General features: G+C 36.6%; 3 protein-coding genes across 4 annotated transcripts; 1 reads left to right on the plus strand and 2 right to left on the minus strand.

The window, feature by feature from the left end:
* Nucleotides 1–184: 184 nt before the first annotated feature.
* LOC111597642 (MOB kinase activator-like 4) lies at nt 185–1361 on the minus strand. The gene is made up of 3 exons (XM_023312447.2): nt 999–1361; nt 559–932; nt 185–491 (listed from the first exon to the last, which is right to left on the minus strand). The coding sequence occupies exons 1-3, from the start codon at nt 1056–1058 to the stop codon at nt 254–256; spliced, it is 672 nt and encodes a 223-aa protein (XP_023168215.1). The 5' UTR covers nt 1059–1361; the 3' UTR covers nt 185–253.
* A 255-nt stretch (nt 1362–1616) lies between these two features.
* On the plus strand, nt 1617–4023 carry LOC111597644 (ras-related protein Rab-2A). The gene is made up of 4 exons (XM_023312450.2): nt 1617–1665; nt 2995–3154; nt 3220–3556; nt 3622–4023. Exons 1-4 carry the CDS (start codon nt 1620–1622, stop codon nt 3718–3720), a joined length of 642 nt encoding a protein of 213 aa, XP_023168218.1. The 5' UTR covers nt 1617–1619; the 3' UTR covers nt 3721–4023.
* Nucleotides 4024–5723: 1700 nt separating this feature from the next.
* LOC111597682 (monocarboxylate transporter 14) lies at nt 5724–13023 on the minus strand. 2 transcript variants are annotated; one of them, XM_023312512.2, is made up of 6 exons: nt 12929–13023; nt 8521–10877; nt 7484–7593; nt 6728–6909; nt 6196–6436; nt 5724–6131 (listed from the first exon to the last, which is right to left on the minus strand). In XM_023312512.2, exons 2-6 carry the CDS (start codon nt 10624–10626, stop codon nt 5987–5989), a joined length of 2784 nt encoding a protein of 927 aa, XP_023168280.2. In that variant the 5' UTR covers nt 10627–10877; nt 12929–13023; the 3' UTR covers nt 5724–5986. The 2 variants fall into 2 exon arrangements, with proteins under 2 accessions (XP_023168280.2, XP_023168281.2); XM_023312513.2 differs by lacking the exon at nt 12929–13023 and adding an exon at nt 11805–12031.
* Between the last annotated feature and the right edge of the window lie 461 nt (nt 13024–13484).

A 13484-nucleotide genomic window follows, 5' to 3' on the forward strand; every position in this document is an offset into this window, starting at 1 on the left:
ATAATGCGTTTATCTCGAATCTAATGCAAGCTATTAGTAAATATATATATATATATTATAAATATGTTTAAGTGAGTTGTGAGTTGTGTGTATGTATGAATGATTGCGTTTTTTGTTTGTCAATCATTGTTAATGCTTTATGCTTTTTGTGTGTTTGTTGTTATTGGTGTTCCTATTATTATTGTTGTTGTGTTTGTTTGTTTTTGTTGTTGTTGTGTTTGTTATTGTTGCTGTTGTTGCTATTGTTGTTTCTTTAGGCTTCACTTTCGCCGGGTGCCGCATTCTCCTCCTCGTTAATGGGCACAATTAAATTCTCCTTGGACATGAGATTGTATTTTGTGACAAAATGTGTAAATCGGTGGCATAAATACGTCTCAGCCTCAAATTCGTCAAAGATGCGACGATGATGAAAATATGCATGCGAAAATATGCGGTAGACACGTCGACACACCGATCCCAGCTTCGTCACCGACGACTCCTTGATCGAAACTCTGTGATTAAGCGTAACACTTCACTCATTATGTGGCTTAGTTGCTTTAAGCAAATCAACAAACATACCTGCTTGGAAAGTATTTGTTGCTATTGAGCAGACAAGCAGCACCGTCCAGTGTGTGACGTGTATAATCGATCGCAGGGCACTCTTTGGGCGTTTTGTGTGCCGCACACAAGAATATCCATTGATCGGTGGCCGTCATCTGTGTGCACGTCGAGGGTGAGCATTGTTTTTGCAATCTCACGGCCAGCCCATTCAATTCCATGCAAAATTGCCGCAAATGCTCATATTTCCAGACGCCCTCATCCTGCGCCTCTGGCATGGTCAATATTAGCTCCACATTTGAGGGATCACGCTTTATCATCTGCTGTATGTATTGCTGCACAGCCAGTGTGCTGTCCATTTCCTCAAGCGGTTCATCGGGCCAACGACAGAAATCCTGTTTAACAGGGGAAAGTTATACTAGATTAAAGAGCTATTCAATTAATTTTTCTTTATGACTTACCTTGGATTTTGTGCCTGGTCGGTTCCTACGCAATATTGTCGAGCCGTCAGCCATCTTCATGTTTCACCTTGCCTCGGCCGGAAGGAAGGAACAAAACAACACACACTCACACACACACACACAGATACGGGCAGTAAGACTTTTGCTGCCCAGCAGTTGTGTAGACAACGAAAGCTGTGTAAAATATGGGAGAGCCAAACGCTCTACAAGTCGCAGGCGTTGTGTTTGTGGCTAGCCAAATGCAGCAATTAGTTTAAACAATGTACGTTAGTTATTATTTTCGTTTACACATTTCACATTAAATTAATTATAAATTGAGCTACAATACTTCGCTTTGTGCGAGAAAATTTCTGACAAAACTGCGACATACATACATATAGGGCTGGGTTATCGATATCGGTTTTTAGTCTGCTGCAGCCTGTTGGGCTCATTGGCAACTCTGCATTCACAATTCTCTGTAGCCCTGGCTACATATTATCGTTATCGTTAATCAGCACCAGTCGTCATCATCAGTCAGCTTGCAAAACTATTCGGATTGGAATTGCGTATTATTGCTATTAACTGCGTTCATAATTATTTAAGAAGTACATACTAGAATTTATAAACTAACTAATTGCAAACATGTCCTACGCGTATTTGTTCAAATATATTATCATTGGCGACACTGGTGAGTGCTGATCGAATACCATACGAAAGTGTCTGTGAAAATTTATAGAGCGAAAATTGTGTAGTCACAACAACAAAACAAAGGCAGCAAAAAACGCCAAACTGCGTAGTGTTTGCAACAGAGTGCTTGCCCTTTGGCTGCAGTTCAAGCCTGAGTCAAGTGCAGCGAGCAGCTGCAATGCAGCCCACGATAGCCCACGCAGCAAGGAAAAATCAATAAAACCATAACAACGCCTCGGCGTAGAAAGGCGCGGGCGTTACTCCACACTGTTGAAGTTAACAGTTGCCTTACTGTGTATATACGCCAGGGGGAGCAGTCGTATGTTAGCGACCTGCTGTTGCCTGCTGAGTCAACCGTTGCTCGACCCATCTAAACCAACAACCCCAAATCGCTCGCAAACTTCTGCTTGGACGAATTTTAGCGTGACTTTTGCTGTTTTGCAGTTTGCAGAAGACTGCACCAAATATCTATTTCATTACACTCTGCCTTGCTTATCAGCACTGTCCATATGTATATACAAATACATATATACATACACACAGACAACGTTTTTGATTTACATTTATTAAACAGCTGTTGATTTCTTACATGAGCTTACAAATTTCCTTCATGCTGTTATCTACCATTTTTTTCCAATAAGGAATTTTACCAGATTTTTTTTGCTCTCGATTAAACGGTTTTTGTTTTAATTTTTGAGAAAACTGATTAATGGTGACGAGTCTTAAATAATATTAACAACATATGGTATTGCTATGATATCATTTTATAGTTGCGATATTAAAAATAATTTTCAGACCAGGGAATTACAAATTCTATTAGATGATGTTTGTCTAGATAAACAGTTTTTTGTGTTATTTAAATCACAATAACGAGCGTTTCTCTGCCATGGTATATATTCATATATATGTATTGAGAGATGTTTATAGGAGAGAGTGCAAATATGTTCCACAGTCAGAAACTTTTATCGACAACTCCCCCATGCTCCATAATTCACAAATACTGCTGCAGCTACTGGGAAAATCTTAAATTCTGATTTTAACAAATTTTAATTAAATTTCAGTCAATGCATATGAAGCCTATTCCACATAAAAATATATATTTAATATACAAAAATCTTATAAAAATCTTATACAACATTTGTCAAGATATATAGTATAGATATCAGATTTCCTCAGCTATTTTGAGCTCTTTTTTTTTAAGTGGAATAATTTTAATGGTCTGTCTGGCTGGCTTTACTTTTGTGAAAGAAAAAACTTTCACTTAACGTTTAAGATTGTATAAACAGCTAATTACTAAATGCGTTTTTGGTTTTGTTGTACGTTTTTTTAGGCGTTGGCAAATCATGTCTGCTGCTGCAGTTCACGGACAAGCGCTTCCAGCCGGTGCATGATCTGACAATTGGTGTGGAGTTTGGTGCACGCATGATCACCATCGATGGCAAACAAATTAAATTGCAAATCTGGGATACAGCAGGCCAGGAGGCGTTCAGGTGCGTTAATAAGAAAGCAGAAAGTTTCCTCAATATACAATTGTTTGCCATTGTTTGTAAATTAGATCTATAACACGATCGTATTATCGTGGAGCAGCAGGCGCTTTGCTTGTCTACGACATCACAAGGCGAGAGACCTTTAATCATTTGACCACATGGCTGGAGGATGCGCGTCAGCACTCAAACTCAAATATGGTCATCATGCTGATTGGCAACAAGAGCGATCTGGATTCGAGGCGTGAAGTGAAAAAGGAGGAGGGCGAGGCATTCGCACGCGAACACGGCCTAGTCTTTATGGAGACATCGGCACGCACAGCGGCCAACGTGGAGGAGGCCTTCATAAATACAGCCAAAGAGATTTACGAGAAGATACAGGAGGGTGTATTCGACATAAACAATGAGGTATGAAATGGTGGATTAAAGCGTTCATAAATAAGATGATTAATTGCTCTTTCAATTATTTCAAGGCAAATGGCATTAAAATCGGGCAACAGGCAACGCCCACAAATCCAGCGCTACCCGGCGCCGGCGGTGCGGGTGGTGCAGTCAATAGTGGTTGCTGCTAGGAATAAAGTAATCTTTTTTGCCGTTGCCTGCACTTGGGATAGCCGTAGCCGATAGCTGATAGCCGCTTCTGTAAAAGCTACTAGTGACTAACTCTTAGAAGGTAGTGGATGCAGACCGATCTATTGTTTTCATTTTTTTATTCAAGTAAAAGAATACCCGTAAAAATAAACTTAGCTGCAAAGAAATAGTAAACCGCAAAACTAGTGAAACGACTTCGACACTAAGCGTAATGTTAAACAGAAAAACTAAAATAATCGCTGAAAATGGAATAGCAAAAAAAAAACTAATCATAAATGAATGCATCATTAAATTCAATTTTAAATAAACTACAGATTAACAAATGTATATGTAAAATGTGTCGTGCGTGATTTCTAAATTTTGTAAACTTTAAACATACGTATATATGAAACAAAACAAAAAAAAAAACAAAAACATATTTTTGTGTACATTTAGTTAGTTCGCTAGTTACATTTTGGCTGAGCAGTAATTGATGAATGACATGTAAAATATATATACATATATATATTCTATATAAACATACTATATGTGAATTTGTCTCATTGTGATTCGTTTATCTACCCCTCGTTTCTCTCCCCCTCTGTGGTGGCTGCTTTTCTTCTACTGCATTATACAACATTTATGTGTTTCTGACTTGTTAATATATATTTTGTCGCATTTGATTTGTTTTTGTGTGATTTGCATAACAATTAACGATATATAAATATAAAAGGAAAACACAGACATGCATCAAAAGAATGAAATAAATATTATATAAGTTTAATACATAATTATTATACAAGCAAAAAAGAAAACACAAAAACAAATCGATTACGTCGCCGACAATTACGAAGTTTATATATATTTAAAATTAAAAAAGAAAACCGAAAGAAAAGATTAAACAAACAAACCAGAAATAAAATCAAATTATTTATAAATATTTGTATTTGCCAGACCCAAAGCAGTATAATATTAATATATACACAATAAATATTACAAAATACAAGCCAAAAGTTGTTGTTCTATGAAGGGAGATTAATGAAAACAATCCACATACTTTTTCTTCTTTCAAAATTATTATTTTATTGTTTGCTGAATAATATTTTTAAAATATAAGGTATATATATATATCGATTTATGTTTAGTTAATTGATGTTTGTAAACAGTTTAGAATTGCATTTTAATTTTATATAGTTTTATTTGCTAAATATTGTGCTTAGGTCTACAAAAAATTATTTTTACATTTTTTTTTTTTTGGAAACAACTACAGCTGCATGTAGAAGTTGTAATTAGGCGTTAGTTAATTTGGTTTTAAACTAAATTGAAATGTGCTTTATTTTATATATTTATAGTCATTTTTATATATATAATTCTAGTTGCTTTTTGGGCATAGGCTAAATTGTTCTCAGTGCGCTACGTGTATCTCTCAATTGATTTATATTTTTAATAATACTTGAACTGTTACGGTTTTGTTTCTTTTTCTTTAATGATGAAAATGTTTAAAAACGGCTTGCATATCAATTGCAATTCGGGTGTTAAACTTGTATTTCAACATTATTTTATTTTCACAAGTCTGACTATTGTTAATTTCTATATGCTTGAAGACTTTCGCTTAGATTGTTTGAAAAATTGTCTTTGAATTTATTGTATACGTTACATAGATTGGTTTAGTCAATGTATATCATTTGGTTGTTCTTGCAAAATTGAGGCATTTATAAGATTAAGATATATTTGCTTTTGAATTTTTATAACGTTTATTTCTAACTATTATTCGCGTTTATAAAGAAGACAATATGGGGAACCCGTTTTGCGCATGGCAGTGATGCACTGCAATTGATATTGAATTTCTCTCGATCTCTTTTTAGTATATATTGTTGTTGTTTTTATTAGTGTGGTATTGGAGTATACGTACAATGTAGTTGTCCTAGTGCTTTATTTAACTAATATAGTTGTTTTAATAATTAGTTTTCAAGTCAAAGTTTTTTTTTTTTTTTTTTTTTTTTTTTTTGCTTCAATACAATTAATTATTTATCTACTAATTCGCTCTGAGTTTTGTTTTGTTTTTTAGCTGCAACAGCATTTGACATAAGAAACTTGATAACATTTAATGCTAGTCCATTAATTTTTGTTTTCTCTTGTGTTTTTTAGGCCGCAGTGCTGCTTAATTGCACTGAAGTTTGTCAATTTTAGTACCTTGAATTATATATATATATTTCTTTTTATCCTACTGACATTGTGTGTGTATGTGTGAGTGTTCATATAAGTAATCTAATGTAAAAGTTGAGCTTTTTTAGTCTCTGAGACATCACTATCACTCTCCTTAGTTGTTTTCTCCTGACAGAACTCAATCATATACGAACAGACGCCGGAGAGTGCTATAAATATGCCCGCATAGTAGAAGGAGTCGTCCCATCTGTTGGCAACGCATAATGAATCATTAATCTTAAAAATGATTGGGAATTTGTGTAACTACATACCTGCCCGTATACTCATAAATGGCACCTGCTATGGGCGGGCCGGCAATCATGCCAACGCCCTGGACCAACAGCACCAAACCGTAGGCACAAGTGAAATCATCCAAATCAACCAGACTGACCAAGATGCTGGGCGTAAACGAAAACGAACTGGCAAAAGTGAATCCAAATATTACACACATAGTCATCAGTCCATTGTAGCTGGTGATAAGCATGGGCATAAAAAATACCGAAGCACCACAAACTGTAAAACAAGAATTGGAAATGTTAATCCAGAGTTCTGAAGTTCTTATATAATAGACAATTACTTTTAGATATCTACCAAAGACAATGAATCAATATCAATAAAAATTTGGTTTTTGCTTTTGATTAATCTTTTGCATTTGTGAAAATCACATAGAAAGGCGAATTAATATGTAAATGAAAATCGCATAGAAAGCTAAAAATGGTTACCAGCTGCTTTTACTTTTAAATAATGCTTCTCTAACCCCCTCATAATAAATCCCCATATCTTGTAGCTGCGATAAGAACTTACCCAACATGCATATTGAATAGCACACATTGATGTTCATCCAGGGCAGATCGCCCAGGTAGCCGAGGCCAATCATGCCCACAGTTTGCGCAATGCCAATTGCTGATATGAGCACAGCGCTAACACTCACTTCATAGTTGTAATTCTTCATGTAATCGGGCAGATAAAGATAGGGTATGATAAACCTGTAAAAAGTATTATGTTATTGACATTGCATGGAGTGAAGATAATGACAGTTTTTGTTGAGTTTGCGGTTATTTGCGTTACAAATTGACAACATGACTGTGTGATACCCTGTAACAAGTTGATTAGCTAATTGACTTGATGTGCGTGACAGTTTATTATTTTATTAAAAGATTAGAATGATATGATGTCAGACAGTTTGCTTGGAGTTAATATATAAATAGTTGACAAGCTGATACCCTGTAGTAAATATATATATATAGTTGTTAATAAACAAATGAACGTTAATCTTCTAAGCAATCAGTACAAGTTGTAGTTGTTTTGAATTATGCATTGGCCAATGCTTGAGTACCCCTATGTGCGCATCAAGGGGTTCATAATTTCATTATAATAGACGATATTTTGAGCATTTGCCAAAATTTGTTTGCGACATTTGTACTTGGGCAGTTTTTCGACTCGTTATGGTCGTTGCTATTTCAAACATATATAAATATATTTTTGCCTACAGATACAGATTTTGAGTTGCGCAGATTGAGACCTTCGGATTATGAACGATCTCTCATTCTGTGTACTTACCAGATGAACAAAAACAATGTCGATAGATTGAAGAGCGCAAACTTTTTATCCAAGAAGAGCGAGAAATCAAACACCGATTTCATAGTGTCCACAAAACTCTCATACCAGGTCTACAAATAGAGAGTGAGAGGGAGAGGGAGATAACAAAAAATACAATACATTATTATTGCCGTGCAGAAAATTAGGCAATACGGAAACGAAATGCTGTCTGAATGGCCGCTTATCAGTAGCACGCTTAGCTCGGTCAGTATATACATATATTGATATGTTTTCAAATATATATATTATACATAAGCTTATTTATTTTTATATTCATAGAACCTCGATAATCGCGCCTTGAGCTGAATACAGAGCGAATGGTTGTCAAGCGACCCAGCATGATTTGGACTTGGACTCCAAGTCGCCTGATAACTGCACAGAGCGAGTTAAAAACTGACTAAGAATTGATCTATAACTAAATAGAATACTTAATCTGTGTAATATAATATATATATATGAGTTCAAATGAGGCCAAATAGCACGCAAATATATTTACTATATTTGCTTAAAAAAGGCATTCAGTATATTAAATAATATTTTATTCAGCTAAAGAAAACTTTCTATCATAAGTGTTAAACAAGATTATTATAACAATATATTTTATATAGATTAATGAATATTAGAAAAACATACGGTAAGAACAAAGCAAATAATTGAAACGATTTTGAAGTCTATGAGCTCTATTTAGTTATATTATTTTGGTTTTATAAGTTCGCTATATTTCCACTTTCTTTGGTTCCATTTCCATTTAAATATTCCAAAGAAATATTATAAAATATTTCTGCATTAAAAAACTTTCAGTTCTCACACAATATTATGTTATTATTATGATAAATAAATTTTCAAAATTCATTTTAATTTTGTCTATATATTCTATTCTTTCTATATATTCTTTTGTCTTCAAGTGAAGCTCGAAAATTTTTAAGCTAAATTAAAATACTTCCAATTCAGATCTTTTCGCCTCCTAAGTTCTCTATAATCTAAGTCTCTTTACTCACATCTTCTTCCTCCTTGGCAATGGTGGTCATTGAGTTGCGATAGATGTTGGGGCAGGAGGAGGCACGCAGACGATATCGATGCGTATTGAGCATGGCGCCGCGATAATGTATGGAGTTGCGATGTATGCGCATATCCTTCAAGAAATTGGAATTCCTAATGGAGATGTTGCGACGCAGATTCGAGCGATGCGGATTGGGTTTCTTGGAGCGCGATAGACGGCGTATGCCCGTAATACTGTCCAGACGTGAACGGCGCAAGGCCAGCTCGCTGTTATCCTGTTCGTGTTCGGGTATGGCAATCACAGTGGACGCACCGGCACCAGCGGCGAACGGTCGATGCCTCGGCTGTTGGTCGAGCAGTGCGAAGGTCTCCTCCTTGATGGACATGTAATAGGTGTGCATATCGTCGCTTAGTATATCCACCGAGTTGTGTCGCTGCTCATTGACCTTCAAATTGGACAACGAAGCCGAATTGTGTTTGGCCATGAAGAGATTTTCATTTAGGGAGTACCGCGAGCTGGCATAATGCGCTTCGTTGTGCTTCTGGGTGAGATAGCCCTCGTCCGAGGAGCGCAGCGAGCCAATGGGTGTGCCCGCCACCGTGGAGCGTTTCTCCGATGGCGACAGCGTTTCAATCGACGCCAAATAGCTCTTCTTGGCCGCCTCTGCCACCTCAGCCGGTATGCCGCCCATGAGCGTATCGTCCGGTGAGCCGAGAATATTCGCCGTGGGTCCATTGGCAGCGGCTCCTGACGACATGGAGAGGAGATTTTCACGCGATGGCGCCTCGGCGCCTTCCTTGTGCCGCAGCGAACGACGACTCAAGCTCTTCACCTCGCAAATGCTGTCCAGTTCCTGAATGCTGAGAAATGTGGGCAAAAAGAGTTCGCTGCGATATCGCTTGAGGCTTGTGTCGAGCGGATCATCGATTTGCTGATTGGCCTCGGTGTTGTTCTTGGTGACCAGCGTGTCCAGCACGGCCTCCTTGGTGATGCCAGTGTCCAGCAGCTTCTTAATCTCCTCCAGACAAACGCTCGAATTGGAAAATGTGGTTACACTCTGAGAACGACTCTCCAGCCGATTCTCCTCGATCAGCCAGTCTGGATCGCGCATCAGAGCGCCGCACACACACGCGTTGAGCATGGTGCCACCTAGAATAAGTGTCGCTCCGCGCCAGCCATACGAATCCACAAGGTACTGGGTGAGGCGGGCATAAATGAATGTGCCAATGCCCGTGCCGGAGGCGCCGATGCCTGTGGCAAAGCTGCGCTTCTTGTCGAACCAAAAGGCAATCGATACCACCGCCGTCACATAGCCAATGCCCAAGCCCAGGCCGCTAATAATGCCAAAAGTGATCATCAGCATTTCAATGGAGTTGCAGACGGAGGAGACGGCAAAGCCCAAAGCGGAGACAACTCCACCAAGAATGGTCATCTTGCGGCAACCATATTTGTCCACCAGATTCGACCAGATGGGTCCCATGAGCAGCGGCACCGAGAAGAACAAGGAACTGATCCAAGCCGTCTTCGTTGGCGACTCTCCAAAGTAGGCCAACAGTTCCGTATGGATCAGACCAAACGAGAAGGATAACCCATCCCAAATGAGCGATATCATCAGCGAGGCAAAGACCACAACCCAACCATAGCCGCCGTCTGGCATTTTGGGTGTCTTCTTTTCGGTGCTGCTCGAGTCAATGGAGTCTCCCGATTCATTCGATATCAGACGCTTGCGCTTCTTCACCTGAGTGCCGGTCATCAGACTGGTCAAGGTGCCATCGCCATCCACAGCAATGATGCTATTCCTCACCATGCGACTATGGCCGGCGCCATCGTTGAGCTCCTCCACGGATAGATTGCAGAATGTTACCTCCGGGAATAGGTCGTGCTTGATGGCCTTGTTCAGCGGCGTGTTGGCTGGAGCGGGTAGAGTTGGTTGGCAAATGCTGCCATTCAATTTACTGCTACTATTATTGATATTATTATTGTTATTATTATTATTATTGTTAAAGGCAGCCGCATTTGTGCTGCTGATGTTGTTGCTGCCGCCATCGCTGCGTTGGTTATTGCAGTTGTTGCTGTCACTCTGTGTAGCTGTTGGCTTGGCCATTTTGTCTTAGGCTCTAGTCGAATTACTTTCCTCTTTCAATATTTTATATTTAATTTAATTTAGTTTCTTTTGTTTTTGTTTTTGTTTTTTAAAAGCAGCTTGTAAAATTTGCACTTGTTGTTGCAATTAATTGTGAACACAGTTACATAGATTTCAGCAAGAATTTCTATATCGTTTATTAAGTAGCTGTAGCTGTAGGTGGATTTGGATTGCTTACGTTTCGCCTTAATCCCAATTCCAAATTATCAACTCTGTCAAAGGAAAATAGAAAGAAATTGTTCAGAAATTACGATAAATATATAAAAAAAAATGTCAAGAATATTTATATGAAATCTTAAATAAATATATTTAAATAAAAATTAATTTAAATAAAAATTTTGCAAAAATATTAAATAAATAATTAATAAAAATTAATAAAAAATATTAATAAAAACATAAATTTCACAAAGGCACTTTCAAAAAGGCTGTCTGCAACTCCTGGCTTCACTTTATTCAAATAAACAAAAGCTTTCCGATGTTAATGAGCTTTTTAAACATTGTATTAAACAAAAGCTAGAGGACTAAGCCTGGCTAAAAAGTTTCTAGAACTTTACGTTAAGCTTCAATGACCGCAGATGCAGTTTAATCTAAGATTCAGTTTATAACTTTAATGAAAGTTTTATTAATTTTTTTTTTTGCTTTTTCATGCGCTTGGAGATCCAAGCAAAAGCTAATTTGACGTGTTCTTTTCTAAATTCCCATTTTTCCCTTTTCTTGTTTACGCTTTTTTGTTTTCTCTTTTCTAAATTCCCTTTTCCAGTTTAAAATTCATTGATTGATTGATTTGTTTTTAAAATTCAAATTATTTTTTTGTTTTTGTATAAGCTTAAGTTATACAAGTAATTTATTATGGTATTATATCAACTTTAATAATCAATAATAAAATAAAAAGTTGTGCAAACAGAATTGAATGCAGTTTTCACTTCCCGTTAAGCATTTTACTGGCTTAAAGTAGCTTTAACTTTAAGACTTTCATAACTTTTAAACAAATTAAAACTAAGTTTGCGCTTCTCTAAAAGTTTACTTTCCATTTTAAGACATTTTGATTAATTGGAAAACGTTTGTCATAACTTTAAATTGCAAAAGTGCAGAACTTGCGGCGATTTTATTGCGTCGCGTGTTGCGTGAGTTGCACTTACGAGCCACGCCTGCAGCTTATGTCTTGGGGCTTCAGATAAAACGCGTTTCACGAACCATAAAACAATTCGCTCAGGCACAATATAAAGGTGCCAAAAGTTGTTGTTCTTTTATTGTTGTTTCTGGTTTGTTTGCAAACAATTCGATTTTGTTGCTACTGTCACACGAGCGAGAACAACAACAACAAGAAGACATTTCGTTTGCAAATTCGCGCACAAACTGTTTCAGCGAATTGGCAAACAATTTCGCAACATTTTCCGCAAACGAAGAAAATCATTTCGACAAACGCCTTCAACTTGACCCCATATAAATAGCTGAGAGAGCTAAACTAGCGTAATATTTAATTTAATCTCTCTTTTACTCTCGCACTCAACAGCTGATTTCTAAGTTGAATTTCGAAATTATGAATTTCGATTTGCTTGAATTCTATTTACGAATCTTCTAAGTTGTTTATGTTTTTCGCATTTGGCACTCAAACTGCCTGTCTGCAGTTATTTATAGAGCGCTATTGAGGCTTTCAGATGACTAGCATTTATTTGGGACAATTTTAGATCAGTTTTGTGAATAGCGTGAAAAGTTTTCAAATTGAAATTTGGTTTTTTACTAAAATATTGATTAGAATTCTTGTGTGAAAAAACAATATTTATTTTAGTTTATTCACATTTTTTAGTTGTTTTAATTGTTTTTTTTTTTAATACAGATTTAGCTAGAAGGTTTGACTGTTCAAAAAATTTTTTTCTTCAATTTCCATAGCTATACAAGCTTTCTGAAAGTAAGCTTTAAAGACTCAGAGTTAGAGTTCATCTCGCAGACCCAGCTTCCAACTGCTTTGCGCTCAATATAAATCGTTATTGATATCGATCTTCACTTAGTATCAAGACACTAGAAAACTTCAAGTTACAATTTTCTATAATATTGAGCTTATATAGAGACTTTAATGTATTGCTAGATAATGCTTCAATTGAATTTTTTCATATATGGAAAATAAAACTGACTGTATTTTATAAGTAAACTTAAAAACTTAAAAACTTGCAACATAGTAGTCTGCTTTATGATAATCATATGGACATATATAAACTAAACATGTGAATGAACATTATATTAGATTTACTTTTATAAGACATACCTCTTAAACTCCTCACACTGTACGTTTGCGTACTGACTGAAGTTTTTCCAAGAAGAAATCAAAAACTTTTTTAAACTGGAAAATCAGTTTGCTTTCGTTTTGAATAGTTAACCTTGAAATTTCAATTGTGTTTTGTTGTTGTTGTTTTTATTATAATAATATTGTTGATTGTTATTGTTGTTGTTATTGTTATTGTTATTGTTGCTGTTGTCACTAGCACTGCCGCCAATTAATTCACCATAATTGCACAAATCTTCAGTTATATTCAATTCGCTTAGAGTGCGTTTGGGCTGGGCCAAGTGTTTATACAGCGTGGCGGTTCTATTGAAAATTCTTAGACGCGGATCGCGTGGTATATAATGTAGAAACACTTTATTCGACTTGCTGCTGTTGTTGTAAGTGCGCGGATTGTTATTGTTGCTATTATCAAAAGTTGTTGTTGTTGTTGAGGAGGAGTTTTTGTTGTTGCTGCTGCTGCTGCTGCTGCTGTTGGCCTTTTGTTTTTTAGTCGAGCTACTAAAGGCTGTTGTTGTTGTCACGACTGCTGTTGTTGTAA

This window comes from Drosophila hydei, unplaced genomic scaffold (assembly GCF_003285905.1).
Source record: "Drosophila hydei strain 15085-1641.00,03,60 unplaced genomic scaffold, DhydRS2 tig00008122-arrow-pilon, whole genome shotgun sequence".
In the NCBI taxonomy this organism is placed as follows: Eukaryota; Metazoa; Arthropoda; class Insecta; order Diptera; family Drosophilidae; genus Drosophila; species Drosophila hydei.

Excerpts from the sequence above, each read along its gene's own strand:
- LOC111597642 (XM_023312447.2), bottom strand. The coding sequence starts at position 1,058 with ATGAAGATGGCTGACGGCTCGACAATATTGCGTAGGAACCGACCAGGC. Across the intron at positions 933-998 it reads GACCAGGCACAAAATCCAAG|GATTTCTGTCGTTGGCCCGA; the intron begins GTAAGTCATAAA and ends CCTGTTAAACAG. Across the intron at positions 492-558 it reads AACAAATACTTTCCAAGCAG|AGTTTCGATCAAGGAGTCGT; the intron begins GTATGTTTGTTG and ends GCTTAATCACAG.
- LOC111597644 (XM_023312450.2), top strand. The coding sequence starts at position 1,620 with ATGTCCTACGCGTATTTGTTCAAATATATTATCATTGGCGACACTG. Across the intron at positions 3,155-3,219 it reads GCAGGCCAGGAGGCGTTCAG|ATCTATAACACGATCGTATT; the intron begins GTGCGTTAATAA and ends TTTGTAAATTAG. Across the intron at positions 3,557-3,621 it reads TATTCGACATAAACAATGAG|GCAAATGGCATTAAAATCGG; the intron begins GTATGAAATGGT and ends AATTATTTCAAG.
- LOC111597682 (XM_023312512.2), bottom strand. The coding sequence starts at position 10,626 with ATGGCCAAGCCAACAGCTACACAGAGTGACAGCAACAACTGCAATAAC. Across the intron at positions 6,910-7,483 it reads ACATTGTTTTTGTTCATCTG|GTTTATCATACCCTATCTTT; the intron begins GTAAGTACACAG and ends TACTTTTTACAG. Across the intron at positions 6,132-6,195 it reads ATTTATGAGTATACGGGCAG|ATGGGACGACTCCTTCTACT; the intron begins GTATGTAGTTAC and ends CGTTGCCAACAG.